Genomic DNA, 14,563 nt, shown 5'->3' on the forward strand with positions numbered 1-14,563 from the left:
GTACAATTATTTTATTTAGATAAAATGCTTACAAAATATTTATAAGAGATAATTTATTTATTTATTTTTGGTATAATAATACGTAAATTTTATGTGATTTAAATAATTATAAGTTTTCTTTTATTTAATGAACATGTCTATCCGTTAGTTAAAATTCATTGAATTTGCTAATATTACGAAAAAACTCGAATGAAAAATTTTGTTACCGACTTATTATAGGTCAAATAAATCTTTTGTCACTAAACTGTCCTTATGATGGTGAAAATATACCTCCTCATATTCATTAATTTACACAGATGTATAAGAGTGATTTGATCATAAAATAATTTATTTGGCATGTAATAAATTAGTAATAAGTTAATTGGGATAAATATGTATTTTTATCTGATTTTTTTATTAATATCATTAAATTTGATAAACCTTTTACTAATGAAAAAACTTATGTATTGAAACAAATTGATATATCATGCTCTTAAAAAAAAAAAAAAAAACATTCTTCAATCCGATACTTTCAATTAAAACCAAAATTCGAGTTCAATTTCGATTTGGTTATGATGGAAAAAGAAAATATATTAGGACAACATAGTAAAATTCGAGATGAGAACTCGGCTTCGGTTTTTTGTCATCTATATAACAGCAGCAGAGTGAGTTCAGTTCCCACACACACTTCTTAGACAGCACAAGTGCAGTATACTGTTCTCTTCCGTCTCATCTCTCTCTTTGCTCCAATCCTTTCTCTGGTTTCTGAATTTCGGTGACTTAAGATGGCGATGAAGAGTGCTGCCACCTCTGCAATCCGTGCTTTTAGTTCTTCAACAAACCCTGCCAGAGGCCTTCATGTAAGCGTTTCTCTCCTTTCGGAAAACCAAAGCTCTCTGTTTAATAATTTTTAGGATAATTTTGTTTTGTTTTCTCGTTCTGTTTCGTTTATGTGATCATTTCTATGATCACAACGTTCGTCTTTATTTTACAAAATGTTTCGGACTTCAAATGACTGCAGTTAAAGTTAGTTTTCCGGCGAGGAACTTCTGCTGTTGAAGTTATGATTCCCTCTGATTTGAAGTAACATATCGATCTTTTAATTTTTGAACCTCGAGTAGGACTTGTTTGTTTGTGTTGAAGAAAAGTTTGTATAGAGCGTAACGATGATTGTATCGGAGAAGAGAGAAAGCATCACGCCAGGTGCGTGAAGACAGAAGAGTCCAAAACACGTCATACACGTGGCAGCTTATTGCCAAATTTGTAAATACAAAGTTATTTGGGCTAAGGCTCTAAAATTTGATTCCCACGGCCCACGCCCAAACCAAGTTTAGTTTCCTGTCCGCACTCCGCAACCGCCTTCCCGGAAACAGCAAAGATTTAGAAACAAAAGAACTAATAACTTGAATGGGCAAATCTTGGCGGGGTCATCAGGGTAGAACCCCGCCCAGACCGACCCAAGTGGCCCGGATTGACCAAGAATGTCAGCAGGCCTGGTTCGGCTTCATAGCTTGGGTAGACTAGAGTTTTGGGGGGGTGCTCTGATATCTTCTTGATACTTTTGCTGGAAGACTTTAAAGTTTCAAGAGTTTTACAATGCAATTATATATTATTCCAGTGTTAATTGTGGTGAGAACTTTGACCTCCACATGGTGTTTTATGATACCTTGTGACCATTTTACTTTACGTGCATAGGCTTCACCTGACAGCAAGAAGATTGTGGGTGTGTTCTACAAGGCAAACGAGTATGCTTCCATGAATCCGAATTTTGTGGGCTGTGTTGAGAATGCATTGGGCATACGCGAATGGTTGGAATCCAATGGTCACCAGTACATAGTCACTTCGGACAAAGAAGGTCCAGATTGTGGTAAGGAGAGTGAATGTGTCGTCAGATTACATTGCGGTTTGTTAAAACATAAGATAGGCCTAAATGGCGCTTTCACATAAGTTCCTACTAAGGTTTGATGTCTAATGGTTAGAGATATACATATTGATGAAGAATTACATGAGTTATGTTGCAAGGTAATGCAGGGCAGTAAAGAAGAGAAGCGTTTTTGTTGAAGGATATAATTAAACAATTTGAGTTGGCGAATGGCCAATTTTGCATTTCTATAGCTAGAAGAACTTCTTTATTCCTCTTCACCCAAAGAAAATTAGTGTATTTTCTGGTACACATAATTGTTTATGTGGTTCGCTTCTTTAGTTAGCTATCATGTAAAATTGGAAAACAGCGGCAGGAACATTTAGGAAGATGTCCTTTTAATCTCTAATTCAGAGATGACGGGACAAACCAAAGGGAACATTTAGCAAGATATCCTTGCTTGTTTGAGTTGATGGCTTTTGCGTTGTCTAATTCAGTGATCATTTGCAGAGCTTGAGAAACACTTACCTGACCTCCACGTGCTGATAACGACCCCTTTCCACCCGGCATACGTGACTGCCGAAAGGATCAAGAAAGCAAAAAACTTGAAACTTTTGCTCACTGCTGGAATTGGCTCTGATCATATTGATCTGAAGGCTGCGGCTGATGCTGGATTAACAGTGGCCGAGGTCACTGGAAGCAATGTTGTCTCAGTTGCTGAAGATGAACTCATGAGGATTCTCATTCTTGTTCGGAACTTTTTGCCTGGATACCATCAGGTTATTAATGGGGACTGGAACGTCGCAGCTGTTTCTCATAGAGCTTATGATCTTGAAGGTAAGACAGTTGGAACAGTTGGAGCTGGGCGTATTGGCCGACTGTTACTCCAGAGACTGAAACCTTTCAACTGTAATCTGCTGTACCATGATCGTGTTAAGATGGATCCGGAGCTAGAGAGTCAAACTGGAGCAAAGTTTGAGGAAGATCTAGATGCAATGCTTTCGAAGTGTGACATAATTGTCATCAACACACCTCTTACTGAGAAAACAAAGTAAGTTTACTAATTTATTTCCTAATCTCCAAATCCCCGATCTGTTTTAGAAGGGCTTTTGCATTGATGACATATGTGAGAATTAGGGCTCTATATTGCATCTCAAACATTAAAAAATAGCACACGGCTTATATGTGATTCTTGTCAGAGGGATGTTTGACAAAGAGAGGATAGCTAAGCTGAAAAAGGGAGTTTTAATTGTGAACAACGCTAGAGGTGCAATCATGGACGCACAAGCAGTTGCTGATGCTTGTTCCAGTGGGCATATTGCAGGTATCTCAACAAATGCATTTGAATGGACACCATTGAATGTCTTCCGAGCAATTAGTTTTTTTCTACTAGCTGACTTTTCTTCTAGCATTCTCTCTCCTTGCAAATCAATTAATCTTCATCATGTCTCATTTAGCTGTATTAAACTTAAAGACAAGGGAAAAAAAAAACTGTTTTTATCTGCGAAATAAATGGATTCTGAAGAATGAATTGGGGCCAGGAAATTGGAATTAGATTTAACGTTGTTCAATTTATAATGGTTACACTCGAAATCCACTTCCATGCCAAATGAGCTCGATTGATGAATGATGGCTGCTTGTCCCTTTAAACCAATGCTTCCATTGTTACTTTAGGTTACAGTGGAGATGTTTGGTACCCACAACCAGCCCCTAAGGATCACCCCTGGCGCTACATGCCAAACCAAGCCATGACCCCGCACATTTCTGGAACTACCATTGACGCACAGGTAACGGCCATTTTCCTTTGAAGTCTACTCAACTTTCTGCTGCATCTCTTCCATCATCACACGAAAATAGGTTTATTTTCCAACAAATTGAAGACTTTGATATTGATGTTGTAGTTGCGTTATGCGGCTGGAGTGAAGGACATGCTGGACAGGTATTTCAAGGGTGAGGATTTTCCTCAACAGAATTACATTGTCAAGGATGGAGAACTCGCGAGCCAGTACCGCTAAATGTGCTTCACCAACTGTTGAGATTCCGGCTTCCATGAGGGTTGTCATGTGTAGTTCAATGCTACCTAAATAAACCAACCTTTCTTTTGTAATTTCCCATCTTTATGTAGTTCCATAAGTGTGCCAAATGGGCAGTTCTTGCCCAGAATCTGAAAGTACCAATCAGTGTTTCCTTTATTACATCTCTTATTGTTCTCATCTTTCTTTGTTCTACGGGTACGGTTAATGCATTGATCGTAAGTGATTGACGCCAAAATCAATTCTTCCTCACTTTAAAATGTTTACTCTTTTAGAGATAAGTGTAAATTTGTGACAAAGCGGTATCGGAATAGAATTCTACTAGCATTTAAAATGGAGATCCGTGTGTGAGTCACAAAAGTTGTGTGTTGGATTGGGTAAACAAGAATGTAAACAATACAGCAATTGGCCCAAGCCACATTGACCGAAAAAGAATTATGAGTATGCTTACATGTAGTTAGTATTTTTCTTTTTTAAGGAATTAATGTGACTTTGTGACAAATAACTATCAATGATCATCATTTCATATTTTAGATAATCAAAACCATTATTCTCTAACACACATAAATTAAGTTTTGAATCATTTTTAGAATGGCATAGAGACATTTGGCCGAAGAAGAAAGAAACCGACAGCCACCCGTTATCTTAAATCATGTTGTAAGTTGTTGGGGCCACACCCCACCCTAGTCAAATTATTGCCTCTTCGTTTCCACGTGATCGATTCCGGAGATCTTACATTTTACTATGTTAGATATTTTGGACTCTTACTAGGAAAAATATACTCACCATTCATTCCTTCTTTATTTTTAATGAAAACCAAAAAACAAAAACTACTCTAAGTGACTACAAATAAATCAGCTTCAAAATGCTTTCCACCACCATGAAATGTTACTGAAAAATTATAAACGGGTTAAATAACCCAAAAAATGAGTGTCATGTTTTGTGGTGGAGCAATAAGAAGTGGGGTGTTGGCAGTTGAATTTACTTTTTGCTAACTCTTCCATGGTTTTTTTCATTTTCATCTATATAAAGGCAGCAGAGCGGTGTTGAGTTGCTACACTTGTCTATTCTCCACTTACATAAACGCTTCTCTTCAGTCTCATCTCTCTACCGAATCGCCTTTCAAAGAACGACTACCGATGGCGATGAAGCGTGCGGCTGCTTCTGCGGTTCGCGCTTTTATTTCTTCACGGAACCCCGCTCCCGCTTCAGTTCTAGCTTCGAGGGGCCTTCACGTAAGCCTTCCTTGCTTTGCTTTTTACAATTATTTTATCCCTTTCGGAAACTTCTGCTGACGAAACTATATATGATCTCCTCTGATTTGCAGTAGCTTGTTGATTCTCTAAATTTTGAGACCCCCTGTATAATTAATTGTTTGTGTTGAAGAAAAGTTTTGTATAGAGCGATGGATATTGTTTGGAAAGAAAATTCTAATTCTTTCTAAATCGGATTCCATCAAATTAAAGTAATTACATAACAATTGTAAGTTTGTAATACATGTAAAATGACATATAATTCAAAAATAATGACAGATTATATTATAAATATGTTATATTTGTTTGAGAGTTTGACTCGAATTTGTTTGAAGAATTTATGGAAAGAAAGAAACCGATCAAATTCATCACCCCAAAACTACAAGTCTGCGACATGTCACGTGGCAGCTTAAGGCTAATTTGTCAATAGAACGTGATTTAGGCCAAGGCCCATTAGTTTTCGCTCGAGACCCTTTGAGGTACAGTCCTGGCCCAGACCCAACAATGTTTTAAATTAAAGAAATAATAAGTGGCACCGGAAATTGTTGGCTGGGTCAGGGTGCACCTGGTGTCCTATTCGCCTGTCTCATGACAGTCCATCCAAGTAGCTCGGACTAGCCGAGAATTATCAGGGCCGCGCAACAGCGCAGGGCCAATTCGGCTTCGTAGTTTGGGGGAGAGGGAGCTTTGAAATATTTTTTTGCAGGAAGACTTGAGAAATTTCAAGAATTTTACTCCATTCTTCTATATAATTTCAGTTCTAATTGTGTTAGAGAATTTTGACTTTTACATTCTGTACGTGCACAGGCCTCGCCTGGCAGCAAGAAGATTGTGGGCGTCTTTTACCAGGCAAATGAATATGCTTCCATGAACCCCAATTTCCTGGGCTGTGCGGAGAATGCATTGGGCATACGCGAATGGTTGGAATCTCAGGGTCATCAGTACATAGTCACCTCAGACAAGGACGGACCACATTGTGGTAAGGGAGCATCAAAGCACCATCACAATTACATTGGCAAATGACCAATTCTGCATTCATACTGATGATGGTCTTGTATGCACTATGCAGAGCTTGAGAAACACATACCTGATCTCCACGTGCTGATAACCACCCCTTTCCATCCGGCATATGTGACGGCCGAAAGGATCAACAAGGCAAAAAATTTGCAACTTTTGCTCACTGCGGGCATTGGCTCCGATCACGTAGATCTCAAGGCTGCAGCTGAGGCTGGATTAACAGTGGCAGAGGTCACCGGGAGCAACGTTGTGTCAGTTGCTGAAGATGAACTTATGAGGATTCTCATTCTTGTTCGCAACTTTTTGCCTGGTCATCACCAGGTCATTAATGGGGAATGGAATGTCGCAGCTATTGCTTATCGAGCTTACGATCTTGAAGGCAAGACAGTTGGGACGGTTGGAGCTGGACGTATTGGCCGACTGTTGCTCCAGAGGTTGAAGCCTTTCAACTGCAATTTGCTCTACCATGATCGCATCAAGATGGATCCGCAGCTAGAGAGTGAAATTGGAGCCAAGTTTGAAGAAGATCTAGATGCAATGCTTCCTAAATGTGACGTAATCGTCATCAACACGCCTCTCACCGAGAAAACAAAGTTTGTTAATCTCTAAATTCCAAATTCTTGATCTGTATTTGAAGAACCCCTGAGTAATTGTCCTGTGTTTTCCTCAGAGGAATGTTTGACAAAGAGAGGATAGCTAAGCTGAAAAAGGGAGTTCTAATTGTGAACAATGCTAGAGGTGCAATCATGGATACACAAGCAGTTGTTGACGCTTGTTCCAGTGGGCATATTGCAGGTATGCCATCAAATGCAGTTAAAATGGACATCATTACATGCCTTTGCAGGAGTAATTGGTGCCATTGCTGCTGACTTGAACTTTTCGCCTCTTATTGTTTCTCTCCTTTGAAATTGCTTCCACTGTTAACTTAGGTTACAGTGGAGATGTTTGGAACCCACAGCCAGCTCCAAAGGATCACCCTTGGCGCTACATGCCGAACCAGGCTATGACCCCTCATGTATCCGGAACCACCATCGATGGACAGGTAACAATTATTTGGTTTTGACGTCTATTCATGTCACTGCTGCTGCTTCTCATGACGTTGTCAATTGAAGCAAGTGCAAATGTACTGCCATTGTAGTTGCGTTATGCGGCTGGAGTGAAGGACATGTTGGAGAGGTATTTCAAGGGAGAAGATTTCCCTCCACAAAACTACATCGTCAAGGATGGAGTACTCGCAAACCAGTATCGCTAGATGTTGCTGCTTCACCATGTGTGGATTTCGACTTCTACGACTCTTGTCGTGTGTAGTTCCATGCTATATTAATAAACCAATCAACCTCCTTATTGTAATTCCTTATCTATAATAAGAGTCTCGTAATTGTGGCAAGCAGGCTGTTCTTGCCCCGGATCTTTACGAGTACTAATGAGTGAACGCTTTTACTGTATCTCTTATTGGTGTTCTGTTTCAACAAAACTAATGATATGATATGCATGTTATATAATTGATTACTTTATTTGATTTCAATTCAAAATTGGAATCCAACACATTCCAAATTTTATTTGAAAATGAATCGATAAAGCCTCCAGAGTCTAAATAAATATTCATATTTGGATAATTATTCATAACTATACTATTGTGTAAAAATTAGTCTTAATCACATTGTAATCTCATATTTAATATATATATATATATATTATTCAGAAATATTTATCTAAATTATGCTCAGATGCTAATATAATTAATTAAATTGGGATTTAATTCAAACTCTGTCAAGATTGTAAGCAAAATTGAATTGATTCACACAGACTGGGACAAAGAACCAACCGGACAGCCGTAGTCCGGCCCAACAATCAGGTTTATCTGGGATGGTCCAGTAATAACTGGGCTGGACCAATGCCCGACCCGGCTAACCAATCCGACTTTCTGAATCTCGCAACTGAACTATCCTAGGGTTTAAGAACCCAGAGGTTTTGAATCAACTGAAAAAGTATGGCGTCCTATTGCACTAGAAATCTCGTTCAACGATCTTCTAACACTGCAAGAACCTTGTTGTTTCGAGGCCAATCATCGCATTCAGTTGCCGCTGGACCATCGAAGCTCAGTGGACTCACGCCCACTATCCCTCGTTCGTCACCTCGTCATCGCTCCTTTCTTTCTTCCAGGTTCACCGGAGAAAAGCTGATTTTTTTTATGTATTGCCCGATCGATTGTTATTGGTGTTATTACAGTTAAATAAACTAGAAAGTCTGTCAATTTCAGGCTACCAGTTGAGCTAGGGTGTGGAGAGTCGCTGATGCCACTGCATTCGGTGACTGCATCTGCATTGCTCAACTCAATGCTGTCTTCCAAGGTTGGGCAGTGGGGTTTTCTTTCTGAAGGTATTCATTTGTTCCCAATTTCTTTTTTGAGTTTTCTATTTTTCATTTCATTATCATTACACTGTGTTCCAGTTCTGAAATGTTAAAATGGAATTTGTATAACTTAATTGATTGTGTATTTGACTTGCAATTTGCAACTTATACATGAAAAATGGCATATCGATGTGATTGAAAGTCCGGAAATTGCGACAATGTTGTTGTGTGGCAGGTTTGGGATTTGCGCCCGTAATTTTTATGCATACCCCTTTCCGGTCTTTGGGTTTCCATCATTGACCATTTGATAACACTAGTCAATATCAAAACTAATTAACAGTAATCTTTGAGAACTGAGAACATTTTGATGGTAGCTAATCTCCTGTTATACAACATTATGGAACTTCTCATTTGGGCATGTAGGAAACGGTTAGTGATCATGCCTAATACCTCTTTTAGAAGTTTGGGGAATTCAAAAAAGAAGGAAGTAAATGAAATTGAGATTCAAGGTTCGAGTGAACTAATGCTTGCTTTGTTATTATGTTTCTTGTCTGAGTTTTGATTCAAAAGGGTATAGACAGTTATTTTATAGTAAAGGAGAGAATTGAATGAACACCATAACAATGAATCATTGTTGGTGGATTCTTCACATGATGCTGTGTCTTGCAAATTGCAGTGAAATCAACGCATAGAGAATAACATGTATTTACTATATGTCATGTGGTGTTGTGTTGGTTTGGATGATGAAGCATGTTCTTTCTTTGTTTTGCCATCAGGCTTTGCAACGCCGCTATAACAGGACCTTTAAAGGAGTTGCTGGGAAGAACCAGCAGAGATAATTCCAGGACCTTCAATCGAGATGCCGGGAAAGATGGCCAGAGATAATTCCATCCTTTTGACATAAGAATAAATGTAACATTAAAATGGTTGTATTATTGGTAGAATATGATCTTGTTCTGTACTTGCTCCTTAATTAAACATATTATGTGGCTATTTATGTTACATTTAAGGAGGGCAAAACTCGCTGATTGGTTTTGTTGTTTGTTGCACTCAGTTCTCTTTGCTATATTCAAACTGGTTTGTGGCTTTACGTATTCTTCATGCATATAACTATCGATATTTCGAGATTCCAGGTATACTATAGATGTCTTTTCAGCAGGTTTCTTGAAAAAATGGATTTGTTTGGAGGAAGGAGGAACTGCCTATCTTGGGGTTTTGCTGTGAGGTTGGGGTCTTGTGGAGCTCCAAGGTTTTACCACCTTGTCATTTTCATTTTCTTGTTTTAGGACGTTGTACTGTATAGACACTTCTAAACTTGAATTTTGTTTCAAATTGATCGTTCTGACCATATTATAATTGGGAATAAAATGACCAGTTTAGACTTTTTTTTTTCCTCACTTCAGTCCCTAAATTTGTAAGTTGTCAACTAGTAGTTCGTGCCACTACAAATACAGGAAATCAGATTCATAGATTGGTGATTTATTCACATTTTATAGCTCAAATTTGTATATACGTACAGTAAAAACAACTTTATTTAAATCAAGTTCGATCAAAATACAATAAATATGACATATTTGACGTGTAATGGATCATTTCTCTCAAATTGCACATCAATTTCATGACAAATGTATTATATTTACTGTGTAATTGATTTATATTTGATCTAAGTCGATTTAAATTAAAAAATTTATATGCACAACAACACTCCTCATGATACATTGTGATGGGGATAATTCCTTGTAATATATCTTTCAAGGGCAAAATAATTACTTTGCATTATACTTTTTAATTAATTGACTGTTTTGTTATGTTTTTATTTTTGGGTTATTTGTTTCCTTAATGAGAAGCTGAAATCTAATATATTTTAATAATGAGTAAAATTTTATGATAATTGTAAATATATATCATGTGAATTAAACATTAGTATCGCACAATAATAATTCAGTTATGTAATCACTAAGATATATATATATATATATATATATATTGATGTGGTCGAGAGTTTTATGAATTGATGAAATTAAAAATTTTACCTATGATACAATTACGCACCAGGTGAAATACGATTATCGAGAAAGGTCTTTTAGTAAGAAAAAATAATCACTTGCAATAAATAGTGGTTGCCTTAAAAAATTAATATTTTTGGTATTTATAGTAGCGTTGGAAGTTATACGGTGTGGTTGGTTGAATTTGTTTGATATGTGCCTCATATTTGTCTTCCACTTACTCACTTATATTTTTCTCCTTTCATTTGCATTTCAGACTTCCAACCCCATTTTCTCCACAATGGCTAGCAAATGTAACTCTCTTCCTTAGTTAAATTTTGTTTTTCTTCATTTGGTGTTCTTGCTTTGTATTTTACTTCTTTGATTGAAATGTGGAGTGGGGAGGGTGATTGTGAAAATGACCGTGAGTTAGATTGCCGGCAGACGACGGCACACCCGATGGAAGGGGGGGTACGGCCGACTTCGAGGTGGGGGGAGGGGGGGCGACCCGTCGGCTCAAGGCGGTGCCTCGGGTAGGGGGTGCAGTCCCCCTCCCAACTCGCGATCGCGCCTCAGGTGGTTCGGTACTGGGGCTCGGTAGAGGGGATGTTACGGGTTTTAATCCGCCTGCCGAAATTTTTTTTTGACGTTTGGGGTGATCTTCCTCCATATCTAGAAGGTTATTCACCTGATCATATTTGCCGCGATTATGAGTTTGCCTAAGTGTCATTCTTTTGACTCAGGTTAGAATTTAGAGGATATGTCTGATTTTGAGTTGAACTCAACGGGGTCTAGACGTAGCGAGAGGGATGAGGCTTTCGAAAATATTGCCTCTAGGGAGCGTCGATTTGAGCGAGAGATATCTATTGGGAGGAAATTTTTGGCCTCTGCCTCTGGTGTTGCTTTTATCGCTAAGGCTCAAGAGGAGGCGGTCTCAAGGTTCCAAGAATCAAAGAAGTTCGATACGATCTTAACTGACAAGGCAACTCTTATTTACAATGATGCAATTCGAAGGTGTCGTCGTGTCCTTCGTTGGACCCTTAGCAAGAAGGGCCGGATTGTTGAAGAAGACAATGGGCTCCTTGATCTTGAGGTGTCGGAGGGTGAAGAGGAGGTGGTGGAAGTTGCCGACGGTTGAACCCCCCAAGTTTAAAAGCTTCGTAGTTTTCCGTTTGTTACTTAGGATTTAATCTCAGAATGTAATCGGATTATTTTGTTTAGTATGAATTTGACTCTCGGCATGTAATCAACGCATATTGTTTAGGGCGACTGCTTCACCTCATATGGGGCGCTTTTGTAAGTAGGCGGTTCTAACTCGTGATTTTGTAGTATTTTACTTAATTGACTTTTATATCACTCGCGTTGTATCTTTCTAGGATGTGTTTGCTTTTTTTACGCAATCTATTTTAATTGGGTGTTGTCTCAAGGGATGATTTCGCTTGCGTCCCGAAGTTGGATCTTTGCCAACTTCATTTAGGGAGGAAAAATTCTCCAGGAATAACGTCGTTGGGGGTTAATCTTAGTGGATTTTCAGTTAGGGGTCCCGGGGCAATTGGTACCTCAAGGGGGCCTCTCGAAAATCCATAGATCCCCCTTATCAAAGAAATTTTGAACTACAGCGGGAAAATTAACTTCATTACTTGGATGTAAATTATAAGAGTTTCACAAGAGGTCGACGAGGAGGGATAAAACGCTACACTTCTATTTTGCCCTTCATTACAAAATATTCAAAAAGTGAACTTACGTACCCAGATAACTTAATAGTAATACTTCTTGAGATTTGCGATTTGTGATGTTCCACGTGCGAGGGATGTCCCACTTTGCATCCAACTTTCCAATGGGGCCCGAAGCTTAGGCTTTTCGCATCACCAGATCTCCCACTTGAAAACTTCTCGGCTTGAATCTCGCATTGGTTGTGTAAATAGTAGCTCGGATTGTGGTTTTTTCTCTACCCTCTTCAAAAAAGTTTACGTTCATCCTCAACCCTTGCTCGTTGCAGTTTGGGTTGTAATGTTTCACTCGCCAACAGAGTTCTCCTATTTCTGCCAGCACTACGGCATTTGTCCCATAAGATAGGTTAAACGGGAATTCTCCCATAGGTTCCTTGGTGTGGTTTGATATGCCCATAAAATGCTAGGGAGCTCATCCACCCATGCCACCTTTTCAGTTCCCAATCGAGTCTTCAAGTGTTAAAGGATTGTCCGATTGGTGACCTCCATCTGTCCGTTTGCTTGGTGATTACTAACTGATGTGAAGAATTATTTGATCCCCAGCTCCTTGTACCAGTCCTTAAGTTTATTCCCCGAAAACTGAGTCCCATTATCGGATATTATGGCGCGGGGGATCCAAAACGGCATATGATGTTCTTCAATAGAAACTTAATCTTTCTCCGATATTTTGGCTAACGGCTTGGCCTCTACAATTTGTAAAATTGTCCACCGCAACCAAGAATTTTCTTTGTCCTGCGACTTCCGGAAAAGACCCAACTAGGTCCAAACCCCTTTGATCAAAAGGGCAGGGACTTTCAAGGGGTTGCATTAGCGCTGTCGGCTGGTGATTAATATTTGCGTGTTCTTGGCATGCCCGGCATCGCCTAACCAACTCATGTGCGTGGGAGAGCATCGTTGGCCAAAAGAACCCATGCCTGGGGGCTTTTCCCGCTAAGGCCTTTCCTCCAAGGTGGTTTTGGCAAATTCCCTCATGTATCTCTCTTAAGACATAATTTTCCTTTTTAGGAGTTAGGCACTTTAGGAGGGGCAGCGAGAAACCACGTTTTTATAAGCCTCCATCTATCACAATGAAGCGGGATGCTTTTCCTTTCAAGACCTTTGCCTCTTTTTGGTCCTCCAGTATAGTTCCATCAGTTAGGAATCTGACGATCCCTTCTTTCCAAATCGGAGGTGTTGGGTCCACTCACATAATCTCCTCTTGCTCCTCTATCACAGCTCTTTCCATTGAGAGAAAAGTGATTCTTCTGCTTCGGATGGCTGTCATCGAGCTTGCTAACTTGGCTAGTTGGTCGGCTACGACATTATCTGTTCTCGACACCTGAACAATAGAGGCTTCTTCGAACTTCTCAAGTAGGGTTGTTGTATTATGAAATTAAATTGCATTAATTCAAAATGTGTAATTAAAATATTAAGAATAAAATGTATCCAATAAGTAAATTATAAGCCAAATAACGCTTAAAAATAAATAAATAAAGACACATATATATATATATAGCATAAATTATTATTAATTATATTAAATTATAAATACCAACTTAACCATATTTATATGATTATGATCACTTCACTCAATAAAATTATTTATAAATGAATCCAACTTTTAATTGAGTCAATAACATTTGAATAGATAAATATAATTTTTATAATTTAAAAAATCTGTAAATTGATTAATTTAAGAATAATATTTTTTTAATAATTGATATTAAACGCTATAGTTTTTGTTACATGACCTCTCAAATAAAATCAATAATAAATAGGTACGTATATAATGTTTTTTTGATATAAACATAAATATAATGAAATAAAAAAATATTATAGCGTTAATTGATGGACAAAATCGAGTTTTAAAAATTGTGAAAGGTTTTTATATAAAATTACTTAAATTATAAAAACTAATTGATGTGAATTTTGAAAGTGATTGTTTATCCATTAAGGCCACCGGCTCAGCCCAATTGGAAGTGAGTTGTAAAATTATAAATTTGTTACCATTGTGAAATGCACAACACACACTAAAACAGACACTATAAATCATAGGAATATCAGTTGAAAGTAAAAGGAAAAAGTGGCAAAAAATATAGAAAAACAAAATTTGTTCGTTCTATTTCAACGGTGGCATCAGTCGTCAAGATTTCAGGCAGCCGTCTTCCTTTGCTGACTGAACTATTTATTTAAATAAATTAAACTTTTAATTGAGTCAATAACATTTGAATAGACAAATATATTTTTTATAATTTAAAGAATTTGTAAATTCATTAATTTAAAAATAATATTTTTGTTATAATTGATACTAAACACTGTACTTTTTGTCGCATGACCTCTTAAATAAAATCAAAAATATGTATGTATGTACATT

The 14,563-nt window shown here is 38.0% G+C and overlaps 3 protein-coding genes across 3 annotated transcripts; all 3 read left to right on the top strand.

Moving 5' to 3' along the window:
• LOC105177138 (formate dehydrogenase, mitochondrial) lies at positions 643–4,053 on the top strand. Its single transcript, XM_011100182.2, has 6 exons — positions 643–839; positions 1,675–1,846; positions 2,351–2,891; positions 3,040–3,164; positions 3,515–3,627; positions 3,742–4,053. Exons 1-6 carry the CDS (start codon positions 765–767, stop codon positions 3,853–3,855), a joined length of 1,140 nt encoding a protein of 379 aa, XP_011098484.1. The 5' UTR covers positions 643–764; the 3' UTR covers positions 3,856–4,053.
• LOC105177139 (formate dehydrogenase, mitochondrial-like) lies at positions 4,688–7,645 on the top strand. The gene is made up of 6 exons (XM_011100183.2): positions 4,688–5,108; positions 5,934–6,105; positions 6,196–6,736; positions 6,814–6,938; positions 7,073–7,185; positions 7,282–7,645. The coding sequence occupies exons 1-6, from the start codon at positions 5,013–5,015 to the stop codon at positions 7,393–7,395; spliced, it is 1,161 nt and encodes a 386-aa protein (XP_011098485.1). The 5' UTR covers positions 4,688–5,012; the 3' UTR covers positions 7,396–7,645.
• On the top strand, positions 8,095–9,596 carry LOC105177141 (protein NUCLEAR FUSION DEFECTIVE 6, chloroplastic/mitochondrial). Its single transcript, XM_011100184.2, has 3 exons — positions 8,095–8,306; positions 8,404–8,522; positions 9,272–9,596. The coding sequence occupies exons 1-3, from the start codon at positions 8,134–8,136 to the stop codon at positions 9,289–9,291; spliced, it is 312 nt and encodes a 103-aa protein (XP_011098486.1). The 5' UTR covers positions 8,095–8,133; the 3' UTR covers positions 9,292–9,596.

The sequence above is a fragment of the Sesamum indicum genome, linkage group LG15, assembly GCF_000512975.1.
Source record: "Sesamum indicum cultivar Zhongzhi No. 13 linkage group LG15, S_indicum_v1.0, whole genome shotgun sequence".
Taxonomy (NCBI): domain Eukaryota; kingdom Viridiplantae; phylum Streptophyta; class Magnoliopsida; order Lamiales; family Pedaliaceae; genus Sesamum; species Sesamum indicum.